This window comes from Salvia miltiorrhiza, chromosome 2 (assembly GCF_028751815.1).
Source record: "Salvia miltiorrhiza cultivar Shanhuang (shh) chromosome 2, IMPLAD_Smil_shh, whole genome shotgun sequence".
Taxonomy (NCBI): domain Eukaryota; kingdom Viridiplantae; phylum Streptophyta; class Magnoliopsida; order Lamiales; family Lamiaceae; genus Salvia; species Salvia miltiorrhiza.
In genome coordinates this window covers 64,156,869-64,167,717 of record NC_080388.1, presented here as the reverse complement: position 1 = coordinate 64,167,717, position 10,849 = coordinate 64,156,869, and the positions used below count along the sequence as shown (strand labels likewise).

The following is a 10,849-nucleotide window of genomic DNA, read 5'->3' as shown; positions in this document are numbered from 1 at the left end:
TGAAAGTTCATGCATTCTCGTATGAAACTTTATGCATCTAAAATATACCTATTTTGAGAAAATCTAATTTTTTTTTAATTTCGAAAATTACATTCCAATTTTACCCCTCTCCAGATTTTGTCTTGAAATGCCTTGCCACGTGTTACCATCTTGATGCGCCACATGTCATAAATGTGTGGTCTAGATTTGGATCTACGGATCTATTATAAGCTTGGATACTACCGTAACCCAACCATATATATATATATATATATATATATATATATATATATATATATATATATATATAAAGATCTTCTCTCATTTTAGGATTGCATTGGCAACATATAAGTATACAGTGGCGGATCCAAGGGCTGAAGCCCTCTCAAATTTTGAGTTTTTATTTTTTGGTTTAATAATGAACAATAGTTTATCTTTTTAGAAGATTACAAATAAATATTTTAAAAAATGTATAGTGGTATGTATTTATATGCTTTCAATATGCTTGTTGAATTAATGGAATATAATGCGAACAACTATTTAATAGTTGAGTAATTTTAATAAAAATTTTAAAGTTTATGTGCAAAATGAGAATTTGTGAAAGTTCGGTAATTTATATGCAATTAACTCAAAAACGAACTATACGGAATGCTAAATTATTTTTGGCTCGGGGCTTCTATCCAAATACTTTTAAACGTCATATTTCAACAAATTTAGACTTCCCTAACCATAAATCCTGAATCTGCCCCCTATAATTATATTGTGTATTGAATATTAATTCCCATTCCATGCCGCATCTTGCAATCAAGCTTTTGGGGGAAAAAAAATAATCTAAGAGCATCCACAATAATTGAGTAAGGAGCTTGCTTGATTGAAGGGGGGACACTATGAGTAAGGAAGCCACAGTGAGATGACTCATTCAGTCATTCTCTTACTTGATCTTTTTAGTTTTGATTTTTGTATTTTTCATTTAACTTTAATTGCACAAATTTAAATAACACAATTTACTTCAAATTAAAATTGCATTAATTTTAAAAACCTACAAATTACATAAAACTTAAAATTTTTAATAATACACGCTGATTATTTTATTTTGGTCGTTATACTACCTACTTAAAAGCACACTAAACAAACTAAACTAATAATTAATTATAAATTGAGCTAGACAATAATTCAAAAAAAAAAATGAGCTAGACAACAAATTGGGAGGAGCCGATTTATTGGACCCAAATCCGTCAACATTTCCTCCATTAAAATATCCCAAATAATCGATTTTTTTTTAAAATCAGCATGTGTTGCACGCGCTATCCCATATTTACAAATGAGTCTTACCCGAAAATTCAAGTAAGACTTGAGTACTTTGCAGTGGGGTGACTCGATGGGTGGGTGACCCGAGTAATCCCATCGGAAAGTTAGCATGCATTATTTGCCAAAGCAAAAGTTATATATGATGTTAAAGAGTATGCCTTTTCCTCCATCGGAAAGTTATAAAGGAAATATACTAACTCAATCTGATGAGGTGTAAAACTCAAATTACTCGTTAGTATTGATCGATAGATCATATGCTTTTGTCAATGGCAGACACTTTAATTTCCCTCACTAAGTGGTCTTCTTTAATTATATTGCATATAATTGTTCTAGGTTAATAAAATATTTACATTTTACTTTTCAATCTTCGAATATGCAAACCATTTGTTTGAGACATTATATTGCTCAATAAATCATATTTTATTGTGTGTGATAACCAATCGGCATTTTTATTTTATCTCCCTTTTAACCACATAACGTAAACATATCAAATTGTCCCCAAGGGGACACCAAGCGGTGCGATTACTTGTGTGTGAACAGTGAGGTCCCAGGTTCAAACCTCACTGCTCCCTCTCCCCAACTTTCCCAAATCCAAAAAAAAAAAACATAAACATATCAAATTAAAGTTCTTTCCATGGTCTTTAGGTTAATATACATATTGAATATTTCATGATTAGTGAAACTATACAAATTTTAGAAAGAAAAAAAAAAGTATTAGAAAAACGTTAAAGATTGCTACCAGAAAAATAGGCTTTCTTATAGTGGACAATAAAAATTGAACTGCAATAAAAAAGAGCTAGCAGAAAAATAGGCATTATTAATTTTTTTTGTAAACTATTTTTTAAAAATATGACTGTAAAAATTGTCATTAAAACTGTATTTTTGTATATTATATAGATATAGACATGAAAATGGGAGATGACAGATTGCACATAATTAGATAAAATAAAAAAACATTTTTAAGGAACTCATGGCTTCTTATATGGAGAACCTTTTTTTTTTTTTGAGAATTTCTTATATGGAGAACTTAAAAGATGACTATAACCACTTGAGCTTATTGTTGGGCTATTAAGTTTTAGATTAGTTAGATTTCTGCAACAAGGTCAGACCGACAAGGGCCCAAATTATGAGTAAATCACATATTCTTTGTCATTTTCTATATTCGTATTTTTTATTTTTTGTAAGCCATTCGAAAAGGGCCTAAGACCAAAGTTTAATAATTTGCATAGCCTATTTTTTCTTTGCGTAATAGGCAACTAGATAAATGGCGCCAAAGCTCATTATCTATAATTACTTTGGACATATAGTGACAGACAAAGAAATTATAAGTACAAACCAAAACAATCTTATCTGAATAAATATAATCATTATTTTAAAAGTATAAAAAAACCATTATTGTATAGTTTCCTAACACAAAACAAAACACTAAATGAAACACAAATTTGGACATCAATTAGAAATAAAATTGGAAACGGCCCACTTATACATGGGCATAAAAGTTTCGAGATGGAGTAATTTCGAGGGAAAGTGCCACATTTAGGAAGTGAAAAGGGACCCTCGTTATTTATACGGTTATTTATACGTGTCTGCTCGAAGTCTTCATAGCAAGTCTGTTTGTGAGGACTTTAAGCAGACATATAAATGCAACAATTATCATAATCAAGAATGCTATTTATTTTTTTGACTTCTAATTATAAAATGATAATAATCTTAAAAAAAAAAACAAGTATATTGAAGAAATGTGACGATTTCATATTTGTCTCGTACCGTACGTCTTACTTGAAGTCCACCTCTTACAATAATCCTCATTAGTCAATAATATTGATTCATGAGGTCTTTGCCTCAAAAAAAAAAAAAAACATGAGGCCCAATATATCTGTAAGAAAATTATAGTTTAACAAAGTACATTATATTGATAATTATAATAAAATATACGAACTAAAAAAAATAAAGATGCCGTAAAATGTTGATAATTAAAAATAAATACATAAACTATCTAAAAACTAATAAAGATATTTTTGATTTACGAGGATAAATTTATGACGTATCCCATGATTCCCATCGGCCTTTGGCGTAAAATTTTAATTCTAACTTTTTTTTAAATGACATTACACGTATTAAAAAATAATAATGTTTTTAGTCTTTGGACATGTATGAATAACTCATCGAAACTTGAATAACGAGCTATTTTTGTTAATTTTTCAATTTGATTTGTGTATTTTATTGTAATTATTTATAGTTCTTAATATATTTATTAATTTTTAAAAAATAGCTCGTATTTTTATTTACTCATCAATAATTTAAAATATAAAAGTACTACTCCCTCCGTCCCATAATAAGTGGCCACATTTCCTTTTTTGTCTGTCCCACTATAAGTGGCTGCTTTCTAAAAATGGCAAAAGTTTACTTTAATTAAGTCAACAATTACTCACTAATTTGGTCAACAATTGTAGGCCACTTTCTAAAAATGCCAAAATTACTTTAATTAAGTCAACAATTACTCACTAATTTGGTCAACAATTGTAGGCCACACTCTATTAAAACATATAACACTCAATTTCTTAATCTCCGTGCCGAAAAGAATGTGGCCACTTATTATGGGACGGAGGGAGTATAATTTTCCCTTTGTCTAAATAGAATTGGAAGTGATAATTTTGATGAAATGGAAAAACTGAAATAATAGGGTGGGGTGGGGGCCGGTTGGGATACGTTACCGTTGTCTGCCGACACACACGCGCTCCATTTTGTTGCCAAAGGCCGTTACATATGGATCCAATAGGGTCGTTGAATGCTATGCAAAGATATTTCTCCCCGGCATTAATATTTCTTTTATTTCTCGCCTCAAAATTGTATCAACTTGCAATGTGGATGTCCCTCTCCTCTTTTTGTTCTTCACTCATCCTTGTCTGGACCTGTGATCAGTGATGTAGGGAGCTGGATTCTGTTTCTTGTTTCAATTTTTTCCTTTTCTGGGGGAGGAGGGATCATTGTGCTGTGTCGAGTGCTTCTTCAACAAGGTTGCTGCACTTGATGTCGGAATTGAGGAGCCGTTTTCTGGATTGATCTATATCTCTGTGTTTTTTGTGTTCAAGTTCCTGAACGGGAAATTGTTGGGCTGATTTTGCCATTTTGGAGAAGCTTGGATAATGGGTATCATAAGCACGATTTTGGGGGTTTTTGGGTTCGGGATAGGAATCGGCATTGGGGTTGTGATTGGATACTTTCTCTTCATCTACACTCAACCAACTGACGTCAAGGTCTGTTTCTTTTTCTAATGGCTGCAATTTGTTTCTCGAGGAATTGTGTATCGTGAAATAATGTTGCCTTTTGCATTCTGATTCTTTGTTTCTTGAAGTTACTGGTAGTTTTTGTTTCATTAGGCACTAAGGTAATGTCCAATTAGCTGCATTGGTTATTTATTTAGTGAAAAAAAATAAAAAATAAAATCCCGTTTGTAGGAAATTTGTTATACTCTGGATCTACAGCAGTCTCTGTACTTCTGTGGACAAGAATCGCCTCACGTGTTGATGTTTTTTGTTTCATTGTTTGGAACTAGGTTATAAGTTGTTGATGCATAAGGTTTTGCACCAAAGTTTTGGCCCTGCAAAAGTCTTTATTTTTGCAAGATAACTAAGAGTTACCATACTTAGATAGAGGAAACACAAGCCGAAGATGCATAAAATAACATGATTAAGGGGCTATCATTCAGAATGAGCTTCTGAGCTGCTGCATTGCTGAATTAGCTGTAATTCTGTCTTATTTGAATTGGCATCTGATTTCTTTGTTATGTCTTTCACTGTATACTCTTACATGGAATGTCATTCTTGTAAAAAGAGACTTGATGAACGATGAAAGAATTGAAAAGCACTAAACACCTTGTAACTTGAAGAAATACTAAAGAATTATATTTAGATTTTAGAAAATACACATTGGAGACTTCGGCTTTAAGCTTCTGCATTGCAGGACTTCTGTATTGATTTAAATCTTTTTGTAATATCTTCAGTTGTGATCCGTACTACCAGGTTCGTTGCTTGAAAATCATACGTGATTAATCAAGAGAGAATTAAAAAGCACATACGGTTGTATCTTTTGAAGGATAAATAAGAATGTAACTGATGATGGTGTATATAACTCAACATTTGGTGGCATTCATATGTTACATAATAAGAGACGCAAGATAGTTCATTTACATGTTTTCCAAATGCACAATTGGCAGGATCCTGAAATGCGTCCATTACTTGAGAAAGATAGTAAAAGCATTGAACAGCTGCTTCCAGAGATACCTTTTTGGATTAAAAATCCAGATTATGAGCGGGTGAGTTCCAATTACTTTGGTATGCCAAAAATGTTATTCCTAGAATAAATAACTTCTACCCAGCAGCTCATAATTCAACATTTCAAGTTGTATCTCTCTGCAGATGGATTGGTTGAACAAATTCATAGAATATATGTGGCCTAGTTTAGACAAGGTATGTTTCTCAAAACATTCATAGAATATAGGTAGCTCAGCAGATAGATTGTAGAGTGCTTTAGCGTTTGCTTTATGCTTCTGATGAATATTGACATTCTAATCTCTTCAGGCTATCTGCAAGATGGCAAAGAAAATAGCAGAACCTATCATAGCCGAGCAAATTCCAAAATACAAAATCGATTCAGTTGACTTTGAGACACTAACTTTGGGCTGCCTACCACCTACCTTCCAAGGTTTTGCAATAATCTTGGTTTTTGAACACACAGCTACCTCTAAATTTTCAGATTAATGTTTGATATACAATTATGTTTGGTAAATTTTGTTTTGTCTTCCTGAATAAAGTTAACTGCGACTATTATTTCTGTTACTGGAGTTAGTTGTGTAAGAGCCGATGTGTGTTGTGTGTTTGTGCACCCACTTAGAGGCTGTTACGTATATGTGCTAAGGCACTTTTAGTACTTTATGCGTAAGACTTATCTTGTCCGGGGGGACAATATAGTAAAATCTCGATATTTAGATCAATTCAATCAATTATTCTAGAGGACAACTTTTTACATTTAAATTTTGTATTACATATACATTAACCTTGCTTTGTCCATGTGGAAATCCTGATTCAAACTCTTCGCCATTGGGTAAAAGATGTTTCTTCTTTGCATTTATTACGAGTCTTTCTCAACGAATATTGGAATTGGAGTAGTCTTCTTACTCCAAAGAAAGTCAGCTTCTCTTTGTCAAAAAGAAATCAAAGGTTTTTTTTTTTCTTATATAATTCTCATGTATGTGAATACGAATCTATTTTCGTCTTTCTACGTAACCAATCTTTTCATTTACGATCAACGTCTTCTGGAGTTCTTCTTGAACGAATTTATTTCTATATAAAAATAGAACGTCTTTTGAACACCTTTGTTAATGTTAAGAATTTTCAGGCGAACCTAAGGTATCAAAAAAAATTATCATTAATATTGCTGCAACAACCATATTCATTTAGTTCCAATGAGGAGTGATTTTTGAGTACTCACAAATATTATTCTGATTACCAAAAGAATTTTATTCAGTTTCATATACCTGGAGTCATTTGACTCTGTTTTACTTATATGCCACATACAATGGTATTGATTATTTTCTTTGCTGGTGCCACATGCAAGTCGACCCTATACTGGCAGATAACTGTAAATCCCCTTTCTCTTTGTGAAAAATAATGAATTTCAATTAGAGTTCAGAGAATCAAATTTATGGCTACTTTTGACTTATTATCTGATATGCAAACAAATTCATGTGCCTTTTCATGTTTAGATGAAGGAATATTTGTCGTGGAGAATCGATAATAACCATTAGCTGCTTTTTTTGGGGGTGAAAACTTTTATGACCTATGATTACCGCCTTACTAGGATAGTAGGATGGCAATGACTTGGTTTTCTCTATCCTTTCCATTCCCTCCCATGAGGCAAAATAAGAGAAGTGATTTTCAGCCTCTGCAAATAGTCGGTTTCTAAAGAAATAAATCCTATTTCTCATGCCCTCTATGTTCTCATCCTTTCTTCTCCCCTATGTCGTTACTTGATAACATGTTACCAACCCATCTCATACCAATAAAGAAAATGATCGGTTTATAAGAATATAAATATATGTTTCCCTTCCGCTGTGATCTTTCTTCATCATGTACATCATTGCTTGCTTTTGAACTTGCAATTACCATATTATGCCAGGAATGAAAGTCTACAACACTGAGGAAAAAGAATTGATTATGGAACTGGGCTTGAAGTGGGCAGCTAACCCCAATATCCTTGTTGCTGCAAAAGCATTTGGTCTGAGAGCTACCGTCCAGGTACCTTTTCTAGATGGTTATGTGACAAATTAATAGGTTAAGACTAGTCACTCCTTTTCTATACATTTTCCTTGTTATCAGCTTCTTGTAGATAATATCTGTGTCGCTATAACAATTTTCCTGTCTGAGTGTTTTGCTTCGTTTTTTGGAGGGTTTCAGGTGGTTGACTTACAAGTATTTGCCTGTCCACGCATCACATTGAAGCCACTGGTTCCAAGCTTTCCGTGTTTTGCTAACATATACGTTTCTTTAATGGAGAAGGTGAGTGAGTATTGGATGCATCTGCTCTTTATTGAATTTAAATACACAAACTACAGAAAATGTAGTAGTTTCTAGGCTAACATCTGAATCTTTCTTTTTAGGATTTCAATCTTAAGATTTAGGTGTGAATACCAAAGTTCATCCATTTGCAGGTCTATAAGTTTCTTTTTATTTATCTCTATTGTAGCCTCATGTCGATTTTGGAGTGAAGCTGCTAGGTGCTGATGCTATGTCCATACCTGGGGTCTACAGACTTGTGCAGGTATTGTTCGAATGTTCAATTTCTTTACAAATTTAGAGTTCTTCCATCTTCTGGCTGAAGTGTTTATTCTTTTGAACTGGGTTTTTGATGAAAATGATGAGCTTATGTGTGGTTATATTTTGCCCAGTGATTTTCTTTGTTTCCTGTTAGTTTTTGACGTTATGGATTTTATGCTTCTTCAGGAAATTATCAAAGATCAGGTGGCAAATATGTATTTATGGCCAAAACGACTTGAAGTTCAGATAATGGACCCCTCAAAGTAAGTTGAAATGTTGTTTTTGCCAACTGATATCTAATTTCTAATCATATTCTGATTTGTCATTTGACAGAGCCATGAAGAAACCAGTTGGAATTCTTAATGTAAATGTTGTCAGAGCGATAAAACTAAAAAAGAAAGATCTCTTAGGCGCATCCGACCCATATGTCAAGCTACGCCTCAGAGACGATAAACTTCCATCCAAGAAAACAACTGTTAAACACAAAAACCTGAATCCTGAATGGAACGAGGAATTCACATTTGTGATAAAGGACCCCGAAACTCAAGTTTTAGAGCTAAACGTCTATGACTGGGAACAGGTACTATTCTTTTCTTGTTTCGTTCACTTTTGAATCGAGGGCAGAAAGTCATGTTACTCCTCGCCTGATTGAGGATTGAGTTATATCTATGTCCTCTTCTCACACTGATTGAATCTTTTCGAGGTTGGGACACATGACAAAATGGGGCTGAACGTGATCGAACTAAAAGATCTGACCCCAGAGGAGCCAAAAACCCTCACTCTCGATCTTCTTAAAAATCTGAACCCAGATGATGTTCAGAATGAAAAGTCGCGAGGGCAGCTCGTAGTTGAAGTCAACTACAAACCATTCAAGGATGACCAGATGCCCACAAATGTGGAGGATGCAGATGGTGCAGTGCAGAAGGCTCCTGAAGGAACTCCTGAGGGTGGCGGTCTGCTGGTCATCATAGTCCACGAAGCTCAAGATTTGGAAGGGAAGAACCACACGAATCCATCAGTACGTGTACTGTTCCGTGGGGAGGAACGAAAAACTAAGGTTGACATAACTTCAGCATCTCACACTGTCTATTTACCATAGTTGATACAAATGGTTCATTATTCCATTGGTACAATTGATGCAGGTTGTGAAGAAAAATAGAGATCCAAGATGGGAAGAGGAGTTCCAGTTCACGCTTGACGAGCCTCCCACCAATGACAGGGTTCACGTCGAGGTCATTAGTACTTCAAAGAGGATGGGTCTGCTACATCCCAAGGTACGTCTGTTTCATTTCACCAATACACGACTGACTCGTAGAGTCCAACTAATCCTTTTCTTTGAACATAGGAAACTCTGGGGTATGTTGATATACATCTATCCGATGTTGTCAGCAACAAGCGGATCAATGAGAGGTACCATCTCATCGACTCCAAGAACGGTCGCCTTCAGGTTGAGATGCAGTGGAGAACTTCTGGTTAGAACCTTTTTTCTTTTTATTTTTTTTTATATTGCTCGATCAGCAATGAATTTGTTTTGTGAAAATTGTAATGTGGAAAGTTAGGCCGTGACTAGTCTTCAACACTTTGAACTTGTCCTAGAATATTTCTGTAATGATCAGTTTACTGTGATTGATAATAAAAAATGTACTTTGCTGGAAATTGAATGTATCCTACACTTCATCTTATGCTCATCAGTATCTGAAATTACTCTCATCATCACAACAAACTGTCTTCAAGTACAAGTACGAGTTAATGAATTTACAACTCCTAAAAAAGAAGTAAATAATTTTAATTTATAAAATATGGGTATAATTATTCCTTGAAATTCTCCAAAGTTGTTTAATATGATACTATTCAAGATTTGAAATGAGGGGGGGTTTAAATACTTTGTTTTGAACTGTTATTTGACTAACCAAATCTTGCAACCAACATGAAAGATAAAAACATGTTTGCTCAAAAAAGATGATGGTTGCGAGAAGAAAAGATGGAAGTTTTTTGATTGAATTTATTTGATAGGTAAAGTTGTGTTTGGTTTTACCAATTGTTACTGTTAGAGTGTTACGGTAGAAAGAGTTTATTTAGAACTGGATATCCTCAGTGTCTGAGCATTGGAATAGGTTAAAGTATTAAAATGATCGTCAAGTACCTTATATTGTGGGCGTGTGTGAGCTCCGGGGAATCTAGGTGCATTGGGTTGGGCCCCATAGGATTTTAAGAAAAAGTTAGTGGTATATTAATAATTAAAAATGATGAAACAAAATTAATATTAATAATAAGGGTGTGTTCTCTTTGATTAATAAATTTATCATGAGAAAAGAATGAATAATAAAATTTATGTAATTTAAATGCCTCCATTTTTCTTTTTTATATTCTACAAAAGATAATTTTATCATTTTTTTTTCTTTTTTTCACTTCGAGAACGGATAATATTATCACACCAAATGAAAAAAAGAATATTTGTGAATATTGAAATTTTATAGAGTAACTTTCAAAATTGAATTTTTATATTCGTATTTCAATATGAATAGATATTGAACTTCCACAAAAGTTAGTTATTCATCTTTTAGGAATGAAGATTAACAACAAATGCTTGTGTGATAAAATTCAGAAAAGTTCAAACATACACAAAGTTAGATATTCATTTTCTATGGTAACTTTCAACAAATTTTAATTTATAATTTCAATTTAAATTTATTTTTTTATATGTTCTGAAAATTAGTGCAACAACGTCAACTTTTAAGTGCAATTCT

At 33.2% G+C, this 10,849-nt stretch overlaps 1 protein-coding gene across 2 annotated transcripts; it reads left to right on the top strand.

Annotated features, from left to right (window-relative positions):
* The first annotated feature begins 3,983 nt into the window (after positions 1-3,983).
* On the top strand, positions 3,984-9,758 carry LOC131011106 (synaptotagmin-2). Of its 2 annotated transcripts, XM_057938882.1 has the most exons (12): positions 3,984-4,544; positions 5,504-5,602; positions 5,706-5,756; positions 5,868-5,991; positions 7,465-7,583; positions 7,743-7,844; positions 8,032-8,106; positions 8,289-8,365; positions 8,436-8,682; positions 8,806-9,159; positions 9,245-9,376; positions 9,448-9,758. In XM_057938882.1, exons 1-12 carry the CDS (start codon positions 4,434-4,436, stop codon positions 9,577-9,579), a joined length of 1,623 nt encoding a protein of 540 aa, XP_057794865.1. In that variant the 5' UTR covers positions 3,984-4,433; the 3' UTR covers positions 9,580-9,758. The 2 variants fall into 2 exon arrangements, with proteins under 2 accessions (XP_057794865.1, XP_057794864.1); XM_057938881.1 differs by having other exon boundaries at positions 4,067-4,544; positions 9,245-9,758.
* The last annotated feature ends 1,091 nt before the right edge of the window (positions 9,759-10,849 follow it).